Genomic DNA, 24,452 nt, shown 5'->3' on the forward strand with positions numbered 1-24,452 from the left:
CAAATATAACATATTTGTAGCTATTTCCTTAAAGACTAATTCTATAAGCACTAGTTTGTTAGTAGCACTGTATTCGTATGTGTATGTAATTGTGTGTGTGTTTGTGTATGTGACACAGAGAGCGGGGAACAACACCTGATGCTGAAGATGCCACCGCACGCTCATGATCAACAGGAGCCTAAGGCAGAACAGAAGGATGGCGACTTTACTGTCACACTGTAAAATAAGTTTACTATAAATATTCTAAGGTTAACGTAACAAGCCGTATTCAAAAGATCTGTAAGATGTTGTAAGTAAAAGTGCTGTTGTAGGTCCTCGAATGTGATTAACCGACCACCGTCGAAGATTTCGAGAAACGAAATTCTATATTATAATGTATTTGTAAGAAAATTAATGCGATTATCATATTTACGCATACGTCTTTAAGACAAATTTTGATGTTAAGATAGTATTGATTGAAAAATATGTACCGTAGACGTCAAAACATTGGGTATTAATATAAGAGATCGTCTGGTACTTGGTCTCAAGCAAACAAAGATCTGTTTATAAGTAGTTTTGTATTCTGAATTCATAACCCAGTGCCACTAGTCAGTTCGTAGTTTATACACAAATTAACTGTAGCAATACATTCACAGGTTGTGTTATTGTCAATTTCTACATTCCAGTTGTAAATTAATGTGCAATGTTTAATTATATTAGTATTAAGTATTAAGTATCGAATGTAATTCACCGCTTCAGGATGTACCTACGATGTGATAGTTATAGTAAGTGTAGTATATACGTTGTATAATATCGATTTAACAAAACTATACGCATTTTGTCATGTTAAAGGTGTATTCTGTTGTTCTATGTAAATATTGAATGAATAATTATTTATGTTGTGACGTTTATTCGTGTTTGATTTATGATACCTTAGAATTCTAACACTCTATGCAAGTAACTGAGATGTGCTAAGATTTATGACGCCGCTGTCGCTTATGCAATGTTGCTGATAAAATTGAATGCGTGAATGCGGCTCTTAGTTGTTTCATATGCATTGGTGAAGTACGAATACCAATTTCATTTAGTTAAAGTGATTTATTATTAAAGTTATATTGATACATACATTTCGCTCGCGCGTGATTCTGAGCATCCGCCTATTTATAGTTTTTCACAACCGAATTAAGAAACATACCTAAATGATTTTTAAAAATTTAAACAGTAATATCTATATAGGTAATCATACATACATAATTCTTCATCACAAATACAGTTCGTTCATACTATAATGCGAAAAGACTTTTTCCCCAACCTTATATACCTTTCTCTCTCGATCGTCTAATACTGCTCTAATCCATAGTATACAAGTCCTTAAAAGATCCGTACTTCCCCAATATTTGGTCACTACAAGCACAGAGTGATAGATCTCCACCTGAAGGTTTACAATGTGTAAAGAGTGTGTTGTGGCGATAATCGTCGGCTTATCTGTTGTTTACGTGTGCTGTGTTGTGATGTCAGATGTGTGACGTCTAAATCCTATAATCCAGAGCCTTCTAATATCTCTTTAAAGTTGATAGAAAAGATGTGAAATGTCGGTCAAGTGGGAATTAATAGTGCTGTCTGAGAAATACCAAATAAATCACGTGGAGAGCAGGGATATTATTACTTTCTTACGCAACTACTGTCTATAAAGGCTCAAAAAGGCTCATTTATACAGTTTCCTTAAGTCAATTACTCTGTTATAGTAAGATTTAATGCAGCTGTTACCAAGTTTCGTGATAATATCTAATTTTGTGCTACAGACAAAAATAGAAAGAAAATGTCTAAAGCACGACGTATTGGAACTTAAGATCTATTTAATATACTGAGATTTATTTAAGTAGGAAGTTATACTTACTGAATATGAACGATAAGCTTATAATGATTCATGAGTATTTAGATCATAACATCATCTAAATAAATAAGGTAGTTAAGAAGGGGATTTCTGTCAATTTTCCTTATTCGCTCAGCAAAAACATACCAGTTACCGTAAGTATTGCAGAACTAATATTGGTATAAAGACACAGTATAAATAATTGTAGTTATTATTTGTATAAACTAAAAGACGAGTCTGCAAAAGCATTTGCATACAGCCGTAAGATCTATTGAAGTAAAATTATTCGACTGAATAGTTTTGACATGATAAAATGCATTGCATGCATTTTGTCGATTAAAGAGATTTCAGGAGATTTACTTGAAAGAATTTTATTCGTCGAAGTATCTGTGACTATTATTAAAACTAACACTAAATATTCCAGGTTACATGGGAGTCAGCACACCAGCATCAGGTGAAATAGTTTTACGAGAATCCATTAACCGACCTTTACCAGCCATTCCTATGGGCAACAACACTGATCTAGCGAATATAGCAGACAGACTGGTAGTTGACGCTATCAAACGAGCTAGTCTTACTAGGCGACCCTCTGCAGTACCCAAATACCCAACAAATTACTTCAGCAGCCCCACAGAAGAATCATCCTCGTCCAGCGAAGAAGAAACCAAGAAAAGAAGAAGGTCTAAAAAGATCGATAAAGTATAAGTACTTAGTGCATTTTAGCATTGAAGTTCGTTGTCGAATGATCGATCAATCTCTGTCTACCGCCAGTAATGTAATGATAATATTCGATAATTCTGTATAGGGAATTCCAAGCGGTAGGATTATAGACCTAATATTGTACCTGTATATGTCATGTATTTGATGGAGTGAATAATGAGGCGCAATAAAATACGGTTTTTATAATCGTCATTTTTAAAATAGTATTATCTAATCTAATAAATGTAATGTTACTAGTAAATAAGTGATCAAATACGTCCTCGTCACAAATAAGTCTGTAGTTTAAGTATGAATAATATAAATTAATAATACACACTGGATAAATTCGTATCATTTCACTGACCTTCAACGATACAGCGCCATCTATCGTCCAATAGCAAGACTAAAATTTCATGATTTTGGAATGTATGTAATTTCAGTAAGTAAGATTTGTCAAGTATTTTACTTTAGCTTCTTATATATTTTCATTTATTCTTATAACTTGCTGGGTGTTAAAGGGTTAGAGGTAAATAAAAGTCTTGTAATTTCATATTAAAGTTCTATATTTGTATCTGATAAATACTATCAGGAAAGACAAAGCTTTGGGCAAATGTATAATGTAGCAGCGCCCGCGCCGCCAGGCCCCTGAACTCACAACATTTGAAACGAACAATACAATAATACTATGATTCGAGTATAACCTTTAATATAACACTTGTCAATTGTCGTATTAATATTATAATCAGTACATATTGCAAAGCATTAGTGATAAAACTAATACTTACATAGATATTTATTCTAGGAAGCTCTGTTTAATATATGTTGGCACACGAGGCAGTGCGAGCCAAGTTCTAAGTACTTTTGTCCGAATAATTTAAGTATCGAAATATATCACACATTATGTTGTACATAGAAAGGTACATTGAAGTACTTTGTACGATCTTAATAGAAAAAAGCAAGTAAGTAAGCTTCATATACATTCACAACTCGTTACGTAGATAGCTCGATACAATTTTAAATACTTAAACATAGTTTGCACTATTCAATAGTTTTGGATTTTATCCGAAAAGCATTTTCACTGATTTTTATTAACAATCTCTTTGGAATTTTGAATTCATTTCCTAATTAATCTGAACAGGGGCCGATTTTAATTTTGAATTAAATTCGTATTTTTTGGAAATATATAAATATTTCTTAAAATAAGACCTAATTCCATCTCTAGTTTGACTGTCGATAGAAAAAGTATACATATGCATTAAAATGTATACATATACAATGTTTACGAACATATAACTATGTAACGTAACAACTCCTACTGTTTTGTAATCTTACACACAAACGCGGAGACACGACTCCTAAGATTTTAAAGCTTCATGTCATTTATTAACTAAAACTTCGTATCGAATAGAAATTATTTATAGTACAATATTTTGACCAAAACACGTCCATATTGTAGTGGAAACACAACAAATATAGTATCGAGCTTCTATCGTCCAAATGTCAAAAGTTCGATAGTTGACGATAGAAACTTGATATTACGGTAGCACGATCCTCTAGAGTCCGTACTAACGAGTATCAAAAATTTTACACTTAACATAGTCAGTACATGTCAGTGTAAAATTTTTAAATTGTCCAGTGACAATTAGTTCCTAAGACACCCGCTAGGGGCGCTGTACTGAAAAATCACGCTCGCGCTACTGAATATCAACATGTAACTGGTTCAGAACATAATACTGTATAACAAATATTTCCTTATAAATACGAAGTACAGCTCATTGTCTCCGCAACTACAGTCGCTAAAATTAACTAAATAAATACTTGGTCTAAATACAACCCCATCTGGTACATCGTCACTTGAATTAGGTACAATAGAAATAGAAGTATGAACATTTCGAAAGGCACTTCCTAATATATTATTGTATACTACAAAAGCAATTATATTGTAAGAAGCTAGTTAAGTTAACTTTAAAATAATTAGGTAACTTTTGTAAGCTGCAGAAACGCCAATTTTAAAGTAGCATTTATTTAAACATTACTGAATATATATTTTTTCTCGTCTTAAAAGACAACTCCCGTAATAAGAATTGCCCTTGTGTCGTGGGGATTTTTACAAACATACAAGTAACGGATACAAAGTAAAACCAGACCCGACACAAGTACATGTTGATCGCACAAATATTTGTTCCCTGTAGGAATAGAACACGCGACCTCTCGTCGCACTGGCAGTGGCGTGGCGAGTTCCTTCACCACTACGCTACGGAGGCTGTCATTATTGTTTCATTAGTTACCTAATTAATATTTTTTCTACTAAAGTTTTAGTCAAGTGCCTTACTGAAATCACATGAATCTTCCTTATTTTCTAAAGTCGATCTATTCAGTGTAGATATTCTCGATGCTCTGTTGCGTGTAGAACGTGACACGTGTTCTCTTATGTTTGACAACGGACGGGTTGTGGTCGCGCAGCGGCTGTCAGGCCGGCGCCGGCTCGGGCTCCGGTGACGTCACCAATATGGGGATCACTGGCGTCTTACTGATGTGATTGTCGCTTGGTGATCTGGAAAAAATAGTCATGATTTGAACAATTGTAGAATCATAGATTATCATTAGGAATTTAAAAAATATGTTATATAAATTTGGAATTTTGATTAAACTTGGTTATTGCACTACCGTGCACTATTTTGGTAAATCATGACCGTTTTTTTCCTGGAAGGTAAGTACATATTTTATCACATATGGAAAAAGGACAGTCAATCAAATGATTACAGAAAAGAAGGGAGCAACACATAATATGAAATTCTACTTCAGTTTAAAAATACTCACTTTCTGATTTTACTATGTTCATCATGTTTATGTTCGTGGCCGTTCCCCGCGTGACCGACGCCATTCGGAGTGAGGCCATGCACCCTCTTCATGCTAGCGTGACTATGGCTTCTGTGCATATGCTCCTTCTCATGATGTTTATACTCTGGGTGATGATTAGGGTGATGATTAGGGTGGTGATTAGGATTATGATTAGGAAGATGATTTCTTATTTCTTGGCCGTTCTCAACCGCCAAGTGAGTGTGGCTTGGATTTCTAGACTTCTCATTAATATGGTGTACAAAATTGTTTTGTGCCATTATTCTGTTTTCACGGGCTCTTGATTCTGGTATTTTGATCTCGATGTGTTCGTCTAAAGACATGGAGTCGACTGAGCTGAGGTCCAGAGTGTCAGCAGAGAATGTTTTAGGAATGGTGCCCAGCATACGATCTGTAAGAAAGAAATTTTTAAGTTAAACAAAGTTCTATAACTGCACGTTTGACGCAGTGGTAAACGTGGTCACATCGCCGCAATAACCGTGGCGCCGCGTGCGGTGGGTTCGAATTCCACCCGACACAAATGTTTGTGTGATGAGCACGAGTATCTGTTCTGAACCTGGTTGTTAACGTGTCTATATACGTACGTATTTACGTTTGTGTATTCGTTATTTGGTTACCACAATACAGGCTCTGCCTAATTTAGAATCAAATGATGTGTATTTGTTATATTACAGACAGTTTTCCCAATACTATAATATAATTAATTATATTTAGTTAATAATTATAGTTAATTATATATATATATATAATTAACTTTTAAATGAAAAAAAAATGTTTTTTGTAATAAATAACCCAAGTTCAATACTTAATAATCAATAAATAACATAAACTGCATTCAATGATTGCATTTTTAATAACCTGTTTCGATTGGAAACAAGGCAACGGCTAAATAAATCTGTTGCTGACCAAAACAACATTGTGTTCCGAGAATCCTGTTGTGCATTCGATTAACAATTTAAATAATTCGCTTGAACTTGACTCCAAACGTTTAAGAATAATTAATCTTAAAAAGTTTGAAGGACTTGACTTAACCTCTGCTTTGGATCTTAATACATACTTATTTCGAAGCATCGAGACCTAACCCCAAATGATTTATTATAAAAAACGGAAAACGATTTAGTTTTAAAACGTAATTCTACTGTCGTCTCCGTACTCACATACCGTATTTTTAATCTATAGTATTACATGAACACGTGTAAATCTGTTGACAATAGAATCTATAAGTTGAAGGCGGCTATCGTAAAGAAATCCATCTGATCGAGCTATCATTTAAAGTCAAGGCCCAATCGAGTAAGACTGGAACATTAAACTGATCTTGCAAAACGATTTCATTTTGCTCCTTAATCATCATCTCATCATCTCATGTCGTATGGTTAGTGGTCAACCTAGTGTCAAAGTTGTTCAAGCCCGAAAGGCCTTTGACATGGCTTAACGACTGTTATCTTATTAGACAACCGGGACCGACTATTTACATGTCAAATAATAATAACCCTATACTAAAATGTATTGTATATATTATTGTTTTTTGTAAATTTACCTAATTTCTGTGAAGTAGACACCGTGGCTCTCAGCTCGTCGAGTTGTTTCGCGGAACACAGAGGTGTGTCCACTTCATATGTGTTGTTGAACCTGGTGTAGTCAACCTGAAAGAACAAAACAAATTGTGCTGTTAGTATCAGTGAACATCTATACTTTCTACTAATATTGTAAATGCGAAAGTATTTGAGAATGTATGTATGTTTGTTACTCTTTCACGAAAAGAATACTGAAGTGATTTTAATGCTATTTGATACTTTGATAGTTAACACATAGGATATTTTGAGGATTTTTTTTCAAGTGGACGAACTCGCAGGCACAAGCTAGTATTATGATAAATGCGAAAATTTGGTTCGGCAGTATTGCAGCTTATGCAGTAGAGTCACAGACAGGTTATTATAGAAACATAGAGGACAAAATTGGGAGCAAGAGCTAATATTTCATTACAACTTTAATAAGATAACAAAAATGTTAACTAGCGTTTTAACGAGACTATTCGGAAATGAATTTTAATTAAATATTGGTATGTTTACTTATTAACGTAGGAAAAAACCGCTAAACAATCTAATTAAAATGTTTTATTCAATCCGCTTGTGACAATTGTATAACAATGTTTTTATATTTTTAGAACAAAATAACACGGAAACTATATACGGAAAATGATAATAAATACATACTTTTATATATAAATGTAACATGATGAATATATTCCAACAATGTTGGCTAACATGTCGAACAAACTTGTTATTGTAAACTAGAACATTCTTTATTAATTTCAAATAATAATATATGAAGTCTCTTTGGAATATTTTTTTTACTATTACGAAAAGACTGTTTTGCAAATATACAATGGCATAATTGATCCTATAATCCCAAACGAATCAAAATATTACGCACAATAAAAAAATATATATTCTATACGTAATTTTATTTTACACAGAATATCTGTTTTCCCAAAAGAAAAATCCCGAAATTTACTTTTAATTTATTTACGAGAGACAAAGCACTGAAAAAAATACCATAAAATGTTGTGATAAACATTTGGCATGGTCTGTGGTCACATGATTAAACTTGATCTTTCAGGAAGTGTTTCAAAATCTAAATGGTTTGGGGCACACGGAGATTTTTATTACATTGTTTAATATTCTATATCTTAGTTCATAAGTCACTAGGCTATAGGTACATAAAATACGACACCTTGTTTACTTAATCCCAAAATAATGTGCTATCAAAAGAGGACAACAAAAATAGCAAAAATATACCTATTTACTTAGTATTATTTGCAAGAAAATCATCTGACTTGACCGAAAGACCTCAAAGAGGTTTTATAAGGTCACACATATTTTTGTTATGAATTATTGTTATATGTCGATAACCTCGGAAGTAGACGAACGAATAATTGTTTAATTTATTCATTTGCGGATTCTCGTTAAAGGTCAATTGATGGTATAAAACCTTAATTCTGCAGAATTTAGGAAAACATCAATACAATACATAAAATGCAAATCGATATGCAAGGACATCTGAAAAATTTGGCAATGATAACAAATATCTATGCTGGCTGAATATAAATATATTAAGCCAGTCTCAATAAAAAAAAGAATTGGAACTTCTGCAAATGGCGCCGAAGTGTCATTGCTCTTTCATTTTTATTATTAACAACACCGTTTTATATTAATGGTTGTAATTTGTGTTAAAACAAGATAATCGGCTCTTAAAAGTATCATTTAATTATATGACTGTACATACAAAATGGATTTTATAAAATAAAACAGAGATTGCTTTTATTAAAATTGCTTTCTCTTGCAATTAAGTTTAAGTTGCTCGCGTGAACGCAAACAGCCTTATTTTCACAACAGATACAGTCAAAATAATACAGTAAACATGATATTTAGATAAATGGTTATTTCAATAACGGATGTTGTGCCAAAACAGTAAATAAATTGCTATTTACTTTGGCGTAGTTATGTCGAAACGATACCAAATATCGAAACTGGTTGTTGGTTTCAAAGCATAGAATATACTAGTCTCTTATTATATCGTACAGTTAACTATGATCTATTGGGTTATAGAAACCACAACTGAATGTATAATTGTATAAATTGTAGGTATATAAAATAGTATTATAGTCATACAAGTTACTAGAGAGCCTTGTATGCAAAGTTCGCGGCTAGCGGACGTATGCAAAATTCTAAATTTTGGAAATCAGTGACCCGTTGGCTTACTCAGCTGACGGTGGCTTATTTGATACAACTAAAGCTTTTCAGAAACAAATATAACTATAGATTATAGTGTGGATAAACCATGCATGCTAAGGTTCTATACTAAGTTGTGGAACTATAGAACTATGTTAAAGTGTTTAATAACCATAAAGCCTGTTTGTGGCGCTTTAATCTATGTCAACTATTTATTACAATTTTAAATATGACTTGAACGTTCTCTATGGAATTGCTAAAGCGTGGTTCACCTTGTAAATATCTTCCTTTCCAGTAAACAGTTAATGTAAAGTATAATTAAAAGGAATAGTTGTGTTTCGGAGAAATGAAAAACGTGAATAATTACATTGAAATTATTTTTCATGATGTAGCTGTATCCAAAACGAAAAGTCATTTTAGTTACTTAATCACATTGTAACTAATATAAATATATTAGTTACAATATGATTGATACCTTTTATATCATATAGCTGACCCGCGCAACTTCGCTTGCGTCACATAAGAGAGAATGGTTCAAAATTTTCCCCGTTTTTGTAACATTTTTCACTGGTACTCTGCTCCTTTTAGTAGTAGCGTGATGATATATAGCCTATAACCTTCCTCAATAAATGGACTATCTAACACTGAAAGAATTTTTCAAATCGGACCAGTAGTTCCTGAGATTAGCGCGTTCAAACAAACAAACAAACAAACAAACAAACTCTTCAGCTTTATTATATTAGTATAGATTTTTCTTATGAAAAAAAAATGGTTTTGTAAAAAATATACGACTTTTAGGTCATTGAATGTCGGGTTTAATCTAGATGTGTATTCGCATAAATCGTAATTTGATACTTTTTCAAGCATATGCTGGCAATCTAAGCTCTTTTCCTACTATTGTTATCAATCATTCGGTATAACCCAAACTAGTAGTGATTCACGAACACCCACGTATTAGTAAACGTGAATATTATTCAGTACATATCAGTTTGGACAACGTAACGCAGTCAACCAGTTTTTGATCAACCAATGACTTAACTTGACTAACGAACTCAAGATCTTGGGAGTTCTCAGAAAGATTAGGTACATACATATTTTATGGTTTTCCTTATGTGATTTAGAAATACCTATTATTACTAGGTGAGTATACTGAGTATAATATAATAATACAATAAAAATACCTTAGAAGCGGTACCTTCGTATACCTACAATATCAACGAATGCTTATGATAGGTACATAAGTAGGAACCTCTAAGGAAAATATTCATAGTTCATTCGAGATGGTTTTCAATAGGTATTGTTAGGTGTATATAAAATGTGTGAAGTCACACTAGACAAGTCATGTGAGGTAATAATGTAAATTGCACTACAAATAAGGATAGAGCCTTTGATGTACCTATTTGTTTTCAGATTTTTTGTTTGAAGATCGATGACCAAATGATTGCAGTGATTTGCTCATTTAGAAACAATATTTAAGGTACGTTTGATGTTGTTAATATACCACATAAGCTCATTATTTAATGTTTTTACTAGTTTCTGCCAAGTTTCCAACCATACTACCAAGGGTATCAATTCGCTCTTTGAACTTATACATGCAAGAATATCACAAAAAAATTGCTTACTATCAACTTTATACGCAAACAAAGTAAGTATAAAATACTGAGACTGAAAGACTCCAACATATTTGGAAGAAAGGCTAGGTTAATAAAGAATATGAACATTGCGTGAAGAAAGTACCAAATACAAGATTGCTTAATGAAGAGTAAAAATGTAGAATAAGTAGAAACGCAACAAACCTCATATTCACCAGTGTCCTTCCTGAACGAGACCATGGTCTCGAACCGGTGGCCCCACAGGATTTCTGATGGTAAGAAACTGCTGCGCGCCTGAGTTGTCATACCCGTTGACTCGATCACACCCTCTGCAAATAAAATAACAAAAATATTAGAGGTAAGTAATCATTCACTTTATTAAAACAATGGATTTTTCAAAATTATACCTGTAGTTCGATTTTCTACTACTATCGATTACCGACAACCGACCTGTCATCGGGAAATTTTGTATGAAAATCTGATTAGCGTCTCTACCGGGCGTGGTAGGAACAATTTTGCCATTACAATTTAAATGTCAAACTTTCTATACTCGACAGTACCGACTGTAGACAATCACGCTGCAAGAATAATTGGGAAAAATCCGACCGTCAACAGAAAATTCCCAATATTTCATTGGTGACTAATACTTTGATACGAAATTAGTAAAAATACTGTTAAATTAAATTAACTTTTTTATTTGCGGTACTATGACAAGTCATATTAGTTTTTGTGACCAACCAATTTCCTTATCTATTTTAGTTATTAATGAATCAGAAACTAATAATGTAGGTACCTATTACTAAGTAGGAAACTTAATTGTATGAATCACTGGCGCTCTTTCCTAAGTATCACAAGTGGAAAATTCTGCTTAGCATACTTGCATAGAAAGTTTTTATTTATGCAAAGTTTATTCGCGTTGCTCTTTGGAATATTAATACAACGTAGAAGGAAATACGGTGACGTTATTGCGCAGCTATCGATCCTTGAAAGAAGATGCAGTCACTATCATTGAAATGCAGATTTATCGCCGGGACTTATATGGAAAGCCAAAATGTTATACAGGGATAAATACCAGCATTATTGACTTCAAAAGGTCAAATATAAAGCAGGACATCATGATAAAAACATGAATTTAAAACATACGAAAGATGGGAAGGTATTTCTGAAAATCATAGTTGGAAATATCAGGAAAATAATCACAAGTATATTGCTATAATAATATATTTATCATGGGCATGAATACAAATTGTATTAGATTACCACCACTTAATATTATCTTTTATAGTTTAATATATCACATCAAAAGGTACAGAGGCATAAACGGGTATAAAGTTCAGGGCAATCTACCAAAAGTCTGTCAGGGAAGTGCCAAGACATGAACATGTGCGGTGTTGCGTACAATCTGGACGGATTCTGTGCAACCGTTACTGACTATTACTTGTTTAAAATTAACATTATCTATTCTGATCGCCCGCCAGACATTGAATTTATAAGTGTCACAAAAATTCACGTGAGATCAAAACTATTTTAATTGTTCCTTGAAAGTGCTTGGAATAAATTCGTTGCTATGCTGTAGTCAATGCTCGTCGTCTTTGTATTATGAATTATGTCAATATTTATTAGATGGTCTGGTGATTTTCTCGCCAATTTACGTGATTCTGCAGTAAACATAACTGTCATGTATGCTGCCTAACATACGACTTGGCGCACCATCTACTGATGTCTATTATTCCTGTCAGATAATCGGAAGATTATCAACAAGTAGGAAATAAACAGCTGCATGTAGGAACCATCAACATTTCGTTTGAGAAAATACTATGTAGCTCAGACAGAATTCATTAAAGAGAATTTATACTATGCGACAATGTAGGGGTTTTGAAACAACTTCTATTGCTTCTAACACTGTACTGTACGAACAATACATTTTCTTTGTATGACTATATCATTAGAAATGATACTCTATTATACCGGAGCAAGACATGTGCGCAGTAATTTCCAGTTAAATACTAAGTCAGGAAAAAAGTCTTTTCGCAATATAGTATTTATGAACTTGTAATAAATCTTTTGTCTACACAAAAAAGCTCGATAATTGGGTACCTCACCAGATCACTGAAAGAAACCTAATGAACCGTGTACTCATTTGTGATTCTTGAAGCCAAAGAGATTTTATTACAAGTTCATACATACTATAATGCGAAAAGACTTTTTCCCCGACCTAATGCAAAGGAACTTACCCAACATAACAACGATCTCGAATCTCTCCCTCAGCATATCGGACGCAGAAAGGTTGTACAATGGTGACTTCTCGTTGATCTTGTGTACTATCGTCATAGGCCAAATGAACATTAGCCTGTCTTCCTCCCCGTCCGCGCCGACCTTCAACTCTTGCTGGTAAAACGGCAATACCTCGCCCTCTCTCGTTATCTAAATCCAACAGAATTACGACATTATACCACCTGTATTTTTTCTCTCCTTTTAGCATTACGTAAGTACGAAATCAACACCTTTAGGTCATATTTTCTACGGTCTGATACTTTTTAATATTTGAATGATGTAATAGAAATTATTGTAAGAAATAATCATTGTTTTATAACGGTAGATGTTTCGTACTTTCGTTATGCGTAGCTAATCGTTTAAGGTTCGGTTGCAAAAACGACGTCCTAATTGTATTGGAATTGGTTATTGAATTGCGTCATTTTTGTAACATAACCTTTTGCTATCTTGTTAGTAACAGCGATTGGGAAAGTTCAGTATTTATATAATAAAAAAAAGTATAATAAACGATCACACCAGGCTGTTATTAAATTAATTAATAATTCTTTAATAATTTATGTTAATTTAGTCATTTATTTATTATACTATCATTTTATCATATTGCAATATTTTTCTGGCGTCGAGAGGATTCAGATTTATCTGGCTTTAAAATTACTGATTTTATATTCTAATTTATCAAAAATAGCAGTGACAGATTTGACGTTGGGACTAAAACCGATGATTTGATACTAGCAACGATTAGAATACGCTACCTACCTTATACTTTTTCTCCCGAAGCATGGAAATTAAACAGATTCACTATAAACGTTTCACTGACATAGAGACAGAATTATAAGCATTTATTTACAGAAACTGGAAAAACTTTAACAAGGTGCTGAAATATACTCGTATATGAAAAATTTCCTTGAATTCAGTATCAGTAAATGAGTCAGTCTAACGAAATGATTTTATTCGTTCCAGACTTAGTAAACATATTGCAATTGCTAAATATTATTATTTACTAGTAAGCCACGTGATTCATAATTAACCCACGTGCACTTGAATTTACTGATATATTGAGTTTATCAGGTGTTTTAAATTAAGTATATTATTAATGGATGGCAATTTTAAATGCCCGTTTGTTATGTGTAGCAAATTATTCTAGGGACGCAGTCAGATCTACACTGCAAAAATAGTATGTTAACAAACTAGATCAATATTGACCCATATGACGTATGAATCAATGTCAAATCAACTCTGCTGACATAACACCAGGGTGTCAAAATTGTTATGGTATGCCATTCAACACAAACACAGAAAAACACAATGCAATAGTGGATAGAAGAAGAAATAAAGAAAAAGCGTAAATAAAAAATACATGCTATAGTCCATAGATGGGTCGTATATTAGGTAGCAATCAATGCAAAATAATGCGCAAATAAAAAAAAATTGAAACACTACAGTGCACATTTACAAATAGCTTATTCGAGTTATGTTTGTACCTTTTTCCTGATTATCTGGGCACGCACGTGCGCTTCCAGAATGTGCGACTTGCGAATATCTCCGACTCTGAATAGGAGGCAATATTCCCCGTCCCTCAGACATATAACCGCGTTTCGAGAGAACAGAAGAGTGGTGTTTCGCTTTTTGGCGCGCGCCAGCTTCGCAAATATAAGACCCACCTACGGACAAGAGAGAAAAGTTTTGAAATAACAAATTCCAAAACTTGGGGAATCGAAATCTGAAGACTGTTGTAGGATATTGGGAGTCTGTGTTCAGAGTTCGACGCCCCACAAGTTAGAGAGTGGAGTCAGTGTGAACTCGTGTTAGACGTAACTAAGCGTGCTGACTGAAATCCCCAATCACTAACCAGTCTCCGTTTTTGGCGAAATAATATACCTTGCGGCGGATTATTTGTGCTCTTATATGCGCCTCAACTATATGGGATTTTCTCATGTCACCGACACGGAACATCAGACACAGTTGGCCGTCGCGCAAACATATCACAGCTTTCGTCGAGTAGAGCAGGGTCTGGGCTCGCTTTTTAGGTCTAGAGAGCTTTGCAAACACGATTCCCACCTAAAATTAGAATAACTGTGATGCAGCAGTCACGTAACAAGCCATATGTTCGATACCGCGAGGGTCGAAGTCTCCTGTCTGGCACTTCCTGAAGGTGACGTATTTTTGTCACAGACATTACGTAGTTGTATGGGTTGAACATGCGAGTCACCTTTAATTACCAAGATATTAACGGCTACCTAATGAATAAAGTAAAAAGCGATCTTTTAAATCTGTAATGATTTTTAAGAGAGCATCTGGCTGGATCATATAGGTACGTTACGTTAATACATTTGGCGATCTTCCAAGTTTATTTTAATATTAAATTATCATATTAGCTTCAGAACAGGAAACTTTTTCAGTTTAATATGTTTAAAACCCTTTAGTATTAGAACATCAATTAGATATTTATTTTAATAAGATCCAGCTAACGTTTTGTTTTAGAACAAGAATCGCATTCAAACACGATTTTTATGGCGGTCTAGTTCAATGCTGAGAAGATTTACAACTAGTGAACAGTTGTTTGGACAGTAAGTATGTAGTTTTTCATTCGCCATCGTAACATGTGTTGGTCTATCTGATTGAACACATGAATTATGGGTAATAAAATTAATCATTGAATAAATCTTACCATGAAAGCCTGTATGAAAACTCCGACGATACTCTGTATGCACATGACGAATATAGCCTCGGGGCACTCCTCGTTGGTGGTTCTTGAGCCATAACCGATAGTATGTTGAGTTTCTACTGAGAAGAGGAAGCAGCCGGTGAAGGAGTTGACGTTGTTGAGGCAGGGGATGAATGTGATGTTTTCGTTGGGGGGTGGTGGAGAGAGGTCTCCGTGCGTGAAGATGATGAGCCACCAGATGAGAGCGAACAGTAACCAGGAGAGGATGAAAGAGAGCGCGAACACGAGCAGCGTCCAGCGCCACTGAGCGTCCACGAGGGTCGTGAAGATGTCCTGAAGGTATCGGCGCCTGCGCTTGGCCACGTTCCATTGGACGACGTTGCAGTCTCCATGCTTGAAGATGACGCGCTTGCGGACGCGTCTCGCTGCGTAACGGGCTTGACGATATCTGTCAAATAAATACACTTCTTAGAATATTGCACTACGAGAATACTACGTGCTGAAAGAAATTATCAACTGTCAAGATGTTTAGCTTTTGTGTTTTTTTCTCTGTCTACTAGAAACATTTGTTGGTTTTGTAAAATAATAGCTACACGCTGCCATTATATCGTTTGGCAAAAAGTGCAGAATTTTCCACAAATCAGACGCATTTGGGTTTTCAACAAAAACTCACAAAAACCTACACACATGCACACATTATACTAGTACCTACACACGACGTGAACTTCATTCATAATAATAATAATAATTGCTATTACGTCATTATTTAATTTGTTGTATTTACAGTGTGTTTGCGAAATCCTTATGCAAATGTCATTAATCTTTTTCAAGTGGAATTCTCCATACCCTTATTTTTACCCGTTATCGGGTATCGACACTGTGGCGCCCAGTCAACCTTTGCTAAAGGATTTTAATACTGGAATTTTGTGAAAGCGGCGAGTCATACGTACATACATATTTATATTTACTAAAAGACATAAAGTAAACTATTGTATAAATATAATATTTCTATTGCTTTTGATATAAAAGCTAGTATGATTTATCTATATGTCTTTCTTTATTTGAGAAACATTGTTTCATCAGCATTGTCTAAATGGACATGACGTGTCCTTTAGTCACTGTTTTTTTATGCTAACCGATATATAATAATACTTCCTGACATTAAGAAATAGATTATATCTCCGCTATCTCACTTAACCGCAAATCACTGCTATAATAATATTTGTTTTTGAAGTAAATAATAACTTCATACAAAGAAACATAATTATTCAATGGGTTTCTTAGATTGATGTGAATGATGACTTGATTATCTTGTAATAACAATCTGTGCATTTCCATTAATATTTAACAAAAGAAATAATATTAATAATGTAAATTTACCTGGAAGTATTGAGAATAATGTGTCGTTATAATTGCACATACAATTATAGTGCCATACCGGCATTGCACTTAAATATCTATTGTTTATTATTGTTACATTCTCTATATAAGGGCTTTAGTTTTAGAATTATTAATTTAATATACTAATGCGTATTTCAATATTTTATAATAATTGGTTGGTTATATGTTACTTAGTACTATAGAAGCGTGGCTAAAATAGACGTTTGGAAATGGTAAACAAAATTTAGCTGCTTTAGTCAATACTCAATTCACAGTTAATTACTAATGGAAAGCAAATCAATCACCTGATAGACAGTTTTCGCATCGCAAATTTGAAATTCATGGGCTCATCAAAATCGTGCACTACTGGTACTGTATGACTAGAATATTCAACTAAGTGAAACAAATCCATGTCACTCGTTGAAGTGTCGAGTGCTCGATACGATAGCGTCAATAAAACCTCTCAGTATTTCTATATCATAGGGATAATGGATACGGGTAGTTTATGTGAACACTTCACACAGACATTTTATCACGCTCTGACAATCACATTGGAGCTAAAAAATAAGCACTCTCGTTTATCTTTAAAAGCTTTTTTATATAAAAGCCGGCTTTTACCCTCAGTAGCACGTGTTTGATCTTTTATTGTAACGCATAAAATACAACCGTTTAATGAACTCGCTGTGCAAATCCATTGCATTTGGTGGATGTGAAAGCTTCTGCTTTAAATCGCAGTTTCATGATTCCATAAACTATGTCCCGACAAATCCATACCAATAAAAATGCTTGGATATATTTTTATCTTTCGGGCATTTATATTAAAAGTAACGTTCGTATTGCATTTTTTACTGCTACCAAAGCGGTCATAACGACTTCGTATTAAATTGGTCTTCACACATCTATAGTCACGACTTTTTATAATATACTCACGTCATTGATTAATTATACACATTATATTGTTATATTACAAAGAATAAGAGCTCGTCTTAGAAACGAGCTACCTACTCGTAACTCACGTTATGCTTAATGATACCGAGTTTTTATGCGATATGAAATATTGAAACGTTTCTTAGTAACGATATTTTTAAATTAATATTTTAATTCTACCTGTGTTTGGATGAACCTGTTTATTTTTTGCTGAGAGTTGTTCAAGCAATTTTTGCAGGAGAGCAAAGTTCACAAACCGTGCTGGGTGAAGTCAAAGCTTAAACTGTACCTGATTTCAGGGAGAATTCCCTACCATAAATATTATTATGTTTTTTTTATTATTAAACTATAACACCCAGCAATTATAATCGTGCAATATATTAATGAATATGTTCTGAAATATAATTCCATCCAACAACACTTCATGTAAAGTGATTCAAGACATAATATTGTAAACAAAATGCCGGTTTTTATAAATATTTTCAACTTTTATGAAGTCACTATGATTCGCATTTCGTACAACAGTTGTTTATATATTTTTTACTGTATCATATTCAGTAACAAATAATATAATTTGCGAAATAACAATTTCAAGGTTTTAATGATGTTGTACTTTATTTATAACCCATGACTTGACCTTTCAAACGCATTGAAAAAAAATATATAAAAATGGTCAGAATGACAATTTGTTTCCGCGATGTAAAATATTTCTGGAGTGTGTAATATTAGTTAGGTATGTGTTGAAAATTTATTTTATACGATCATCGATAAATCTTATTATACTGCAAAGAAAATATTATTTAATGATTCGTAAGAAACCAACGCCCGTTATTTGATTTATCACTTCACGTGTTAAGTCATCTCATTACAATTTGGCAAAAAATCAATGAAAAAGTTAATCATATAAACAATTGATGTTGTGTAGAAACATTATTATGATAGTAAACGCAATTATTTCGCCATTAAACATCATATTCTAGAAGTAGGAGACAAAATCGCCATAATTTAACATACATTACGACAATTTGAATAATTTCAAATGAATAACGATACCATTGTGATCATAACAAAAACAATTTGTGTTTCAATGTAGCGAAAAATTGTTGTATGATGTTCTAACTGTGTGAAAATAAGAGTGTTTGCTATTTTAGTATCGCGACGGCTTCACAGATTATTAAATACCACCTTGGAATATAATAACCGAGGATTAGTCCCCGTCTATTCCAAAGAATGTTAGAAAGAATTTCCATGAGTATGCAGCAAATTGCTGTAATTCTATTTATAAAGAATGTCGTTGAAATTAAAAAAAAAATCTAGTCTTTTCGCTTCGTCAGAGGAAAAAGAGCATAAGTATTTATGTTCTGATTATATGTTTCGCCTTTTTGCTTCCCTCCAGGCTTTCACTAAAGACCTAGGACCTATTTCACAGTTTATAAATAACTGTCAGTTAACGTAACTGTTGCGTAATAAAGCTTCAGAAAATGTATGAAAATACCTATCGAAATTCCATCTGACGAGTGGCTTGGTAGGTATCCAGAAATGATAATGAAGTTAAACCTTCCACAGGCATTGGACAAGTCCAGTATGGTACTTAAGCATGAAGAAACATATGTTTAACATTGAACAATAATAGCTATCAACATATTGATGTGAACAGATGTTTGTTCTACATATTATAATAAGGTAATTTTGTTGCGTTCGAGAATGAATATCAGCCAATAGTCCATCAACATAAGAATTGAAGTTAAGTTCGCCAGAAATTTTTAAACGTTTAACAAATATTTATGTAACTAAATGAATAAAGAGCTGCTTTACTGTGGTTTAATATATAATTATTGTTCACGAAACTACAAAGATACAATTCAAAAATATAAAAAGAAGCGGTGAAAAGTTATTTTATTTGAAAATTTATAAAGTATTGCTTAGAACTGACCACTCTACTCATAGATAATGCTCCTTTGATCTACGAGAGGCTCAAGCTAGCATTGAGTAGTTTAAGGCTAATAACTCAAGCAAAGTGATCGTTAAGCGTTTACTTACTTACGCGTATGCGTAAAAGGGTTATTTAAATCATTCAAGCAGCAATAAATAATTCTAATGCATATTTGCATGAACATGTTCACAACTTCATGGGCGTCACAAGTCATCATTATTTACTTAGCTTGTTTACTTACTTAGCCATATCCGTGCATAAAATGAATGAAGAACCAAGTGTTGATCGATTGTACTGATAATCATTATCCTGCTCCTACTAATACTATAAATGCGAAAGTGTGTAAGTAGGAATGGATGTATGTATCTTTCACGAGAATACCTACAACTGGACGGACTTTAATAAAATGTAGTAGACTACATACCTTCTAAGCTGGATTAACACATAATATAGGTACTTTTTACTCCGGTAAATCTTTTCAAGCGGACGTAGTCGCGGATAGTAGTTAGTCGTTTATAATTGTTCAATGATGTGGTTCATTAAATCAATTACGGTGGTCGCATCGATTACTAAAGCATTTAAACGCGTTTAAATAATGTAATTACTAATGCATGATTTCTGCCATTTTCACGATCGATTACAAAATGACTACTGGAAATCGATTAGAGCAAACCGCAAGACACGAAAATCGTGTGGCGCTTTTATGCAAGATTAACAAGAAGTCTTACATTTTATGTCAAGCGTGGGTTGATCTCAGTTTCTAAGAACTAGGTTTCTCTTAGAATGTAGGTGTCTTTGTGAATTATTTTGTTGTCTAAATTATAGTGCTAATAGCAATAAGAAGAATCGTTAGATCATTTTTAAAATGTTTTGTTAGGAACATGTGTGTGTCAGTTTCTAATGGATTTATAGATGTCGCATTTAGTGCAATTTTAAAATAATTGCATAGTTTATCCCGCGTAGGCGGTTAATTATTCAAGTTTTTCCGTGGACTTTTGTTTTGGCTAGGAGTATTGTGTGTGATCTTATTCTTTACGACTTATATTAATATACGGACAGAGAAAACAGTGGTTACTTTGAAGCAGTTAATTTATTTGTTTTATATTTAAACGTATATAGATTTTATATTAGTTGGTAAGATATTTAAAAGGTTGATATAAAATCTTAATGTTCTAATTTTAGATCATGTTTGGGTAAATTGAGCCATTGCTTCGCGATATAATTTTATATGATTAAACTGCTAGATGTTTTCATATATATCATCGTGTGTTTATGTTGATCATCGCTCAGGAATCGAGTGTTGTAAACAAATGCCTCTATAATGACGACGTGCAAGGATGATCACAGCTATTCATTCAGAGAAAAGAAAAGTCATCCAAAACAAACACGTTACAGTTGACATTTCAAAGAATTTTCGTAAATAATGGATTTTAAACAGGTAAATCCGTCGTAGAAACACGCTAGACTCCATTTTAAACGTAAAACAATGTCAATCGCCAAATAATTCCAAGAAACTACAGGAGTAATGAATTAGTGGTCGTTTGTTGCCAAATATTTAGAAAGATCTTTACATAGGCAGACGACGGATCTTCGCTTAAGTGACGTAGAAAATACTATCTCTACTGTGGACAACTGGACACTCACTTTTGTAATTCTTCTCTCCATGCAGACTCTGATGAGTTCACAGGCTTTCCCGTCATCAACATCGACACTTGACTTATACATCTCTTTAATCCCGACATTTTATTTATCATGGAATTCACTTTCGAGCTTATATTAATACTGTAGGTAAACTCTACAATCAAAATTAACTTTTAACAATATTCGTAGAACCGCTAGGAATTATCGTTATCAAACTGCGACACCAGCGCTTCTGAACTGTTTGGACTGAAGATTAACTTAAAATTATTATCACACGATCAAATACTTTATTTGCAAACAATGTTTTGAGTCACAGCACTGCGAGTTACAGGATTGTCTCCACTCTATCTTTTAAAAGAACGTTAATAAGAGATTCACTAAACGCTTCTTTAATGTCGAACAACAAAACTACGAATTTTCGCAACATCGTTATAGTCATTTCAAAACAAAGCACTAAAAAGGAAAAATCAAAATGGCGTCTAAATAAAAGTGCGTATCTACGTGTTATTACGTGCAAGGAACTTTTCTCTCGCACCGATTGCGATGAGAATTGGTCCAATACTGAAACGCGCGGATGTTTAATGAAACAGATGCGAAGATGTTCACAAACAAACACTGTTCAGGCGTCCTGTGCCAACGTTGCCAGTGGCGCCGTGGCGCGTCGCGACGTCGTCTAATCTATTTTTTGAATAAAAACCCTCTATGACGACTATCTTCACGACTCCACGTTTCGCACCACGTTTGTATTTAATAAGATTTACGAACGTACTCCTAATAAATATTTAGACTTCCATGTTTCCAGTGAATCCACTAGCAGATATTTATTTATTTATCTTACACGTTAATGGATGAGATCTCTTTGTCTGGATTAGTTGTGCGGAGTATCAGAAAGGATCAAATGCGTTATAATGAATCATTACGACAGTGAATAATACATTTTTTGTAACACATAGTTGCAAATACTACCTAATGGTCTAGTATTCAGTGGAGTTAAAGTTTTAATGTTCGTGTTTATCTTCTCGTTAGTTCAAGCAATAATATTAAATCGACACAAGTTTATGCTCTATCTACTCTTGTTAGTAGTAATGTGTGTTTGTAGCTAGAAAATACTTATTGCTGGAGAGCAAATATGTTGTTAGTTAGAATGTTGACTAATGGATTAGGAGGAAACATTAAGTTCCCACTAACTATTTAGGTTGCAACTTTGTTAACCTATCTTTGAAATATACGTCGACTAAAGGTAGGTTAATGAGACGAAGCTAAAGGATTAATATGTTTGTTTTGCTTGAGTCATAAGTGTGACGTTGTGTGCAAAGTAGATTATGTATCTTTACACATCTATGTTTATTCTAAGAAGCAAGGTTAGTATACTAGGTGGCCATTAAATCCATTTATTGGTTTCGGGTGAATCGTGTATTGCGGCAATTTCAAGTTTAAATAAACAATCTATTTGAGTAATTAGTCCAATAGTTACCTTTTAACTAGAACAATAAAGAGGTATATTTACTTAGTAATACGTTTATATTCTATACGTTTCTAAATAAAAGTCAAAATATTACGAAAATCGGTATCAGATGTCTATGTATAAGGTACTTTTTTCCAGCTACACATTTTTCCAGAATTTTGTCTGCGATTGAGGCAAACGAATAAAAATAGATACAAAAATAGAAAGTCTTCTCAGTAAAAAAATATCAGTAATCCTCGTTTTCTACAGTCTATATTAATCTAAAAAGCTTTGCAACATAAACTAACTATAAATGAATATAAACGGAGCCACTAAGCTGATGTCACAAGGGTTTGCGTCACCCGCCGTAAAATAGACATGTTAGTGTGCGTATTGGATTCTTTATAACCATGTCGATAATCCTCTGCAGTCTAGACCCAGACAAAATATGACTGGATAAATACTTAGATTTAAACTGAAAGCCAATACAGACTAGAAATATAAAGTTTATTTCACACACAGAGCTTATCAGCGAATGAAATGAGATCAAATACATAAACTAGAAGCATTTTCTTAAAGATTTAGTCATATTATAAAATACGTTTCAGTTTTTTTGAAGTTCGTCTTTCAGAATGTCATAACAGTACTGGAATTGATGAACTAACTGAAGATTGCTTACATTACATTACTTGAAACTAAAAGGTTTTAGTTCAACTAATAGGGGGCGTTGTTGAAATTTTCCATAGAAACCGATAGAAACTCAACCGCTGTACTATGCTGATTGCTCTCATGACAACAGTAATTGTTTGCATTTGCATGCAACGATCTAACTCCCATATTTAGCAGTAATATATTCTAATCAACAACATCTGCTCCAACAGCTGTTTCAAATGAATGTATGCAAAACTGTTCAAAATATTCAATGTATTCTTATAAAGGATGTACAGGAGACATGTTAACTATGTCGCGTGATTGGAACACGTGATGCGGTTAGTACGTGGGAATGTTGAAACCGAGGTATTGATAACTCCTATGCGAGGGGAAGAGCGTAACCACGTGCCAATTATTGGAGAGATTGTTACTTTGCTTTTCTACTCTCTAAAGCTAAGGTACCTGGGTCAAATATAGCCAGCCGAAAAATAGAGGCATATCGCGATAAGAATAGCACCTAGCCTTACTCGCCTATATTTAACAGGTCCTCTTCGTAGATGGACAACCTCGAAAAATATGGCAACTATTATTTCAAACACGAAATATATAGTAACGCGACCACAAATCAATTGTCGATAGTGTCGCATGTATCCGAACGGCGTTCCTTTCAAACTTTCTAGCGGTCCGTTAACTTAGTGTCGGTTTAAAGTATAACATGCTGTTGAGGTTCGGAATTATAGTATGAGGCCATATCTTTCAGCTAGTCATATTTGACCCAGGTACCTAAGACAGAGAGGTATTTAA

At 33.6% G+C, this 24,452-nt stretch overlaps 2 protein-coding genes across 11 annotated transcripts in view; one reads left to right on the plus strand and one right to left on the minus strand.

The window, feature by feature from the left end:
• The window catches only part of LOC142974966 (G protein-activated inward rectifier potassium channel 3-like), a 35,363-nt gene extending 32,492 nt beyond the window's left edge, over positions 1-2,871 (plus strand). For 3 of the 7 annotated variants that reach the window (XM_076117553.1, XM_076117554.1, XM_076117555.1), the window contains exon 4: positions 119-888. In XM_076117553.1, the coding sequence (XP_075973668.1) occupies positions 119-222 (104 nt within the window). In that variant the 3' untranslated portion in view covers positions 223-888. Of the gene's footprint in view, positions 1-118; positions 889-2,276 lie in introns of those variants that run through there. The other 4 variants (XM_076117550.1, XM_076117551.1, XM_076117552.1 and 1 more) reach the window with 2 other exon arrangements.
• A 225-nt stretch (positions 2,872-3,096) lies between these two features.
• Positions 3,097-24,452, minus strand: part of LOC142974967 (ATP-sensitive inward rectifier potassium channel 12-like) — a 48,609-nt gene continuing 27,253 nt past the window's right edge. The window contains exons 1-8 of one of the 4 annotated variants that reach the window (XM_076117559.1): positions 21,557-22,157; positions 15,676-16,120; positions 14,886-15,065; positions 12,968-13,157; positions 10,938-11,062; positions 6,948-7,053; positions 5,372-5,801; positions 3,097-5,105 (exon numbers count right to left, since the gene is read on the minus strand). In XM_076117559.1, coding sequence (XP_075973674.1) covers positions 5,021-5,105; positions 5,372-5,801; positions 6,948-7,053; positions 10,938-11,062; positions 12,968-13,157; positions 14,886-15,065; positions 15,676-16,120; positions 21,557-21,666 — 1,671 coding nt within the window. In that variant the 5' untranslated portion in view covers positions 21,667-22,157 and the 3' untranslated portion in view covers positions 3,097-5,020. Of the gene's footprint in view, positions 5,106-5,367; positions 5,802-6,947; positions 7,054-10,937; positions 11,063-12,967; positions 13,158-14,488; positions 14,669-14,885; positions 15,066-15,675; positions 16,121-21,556; positions 22,164-24,452 lie in introns of those variants that run through there. The other 3 variants (XM_076117557.1, XM_076117556.1, XM_076117560.1) reach the window with 3 other exon arrangements.

The sequence above is a fragment of the Anticarsia gemmatalis genome, chromosome 8 (assembly GCF_050436995.1).
Source record: "Anticarsia gemmatalis isolate Benzon Research Colony breed Stoneville strain chromosome 8, ilAntGemm2 primary, whole genome shotgun sequence".
NCBI lineage: Eukaryota > Metazoa > Arthropoda > Insecta > Lepidoptera > Erebidae > Anticarsia > Anticarsia gemmatalis.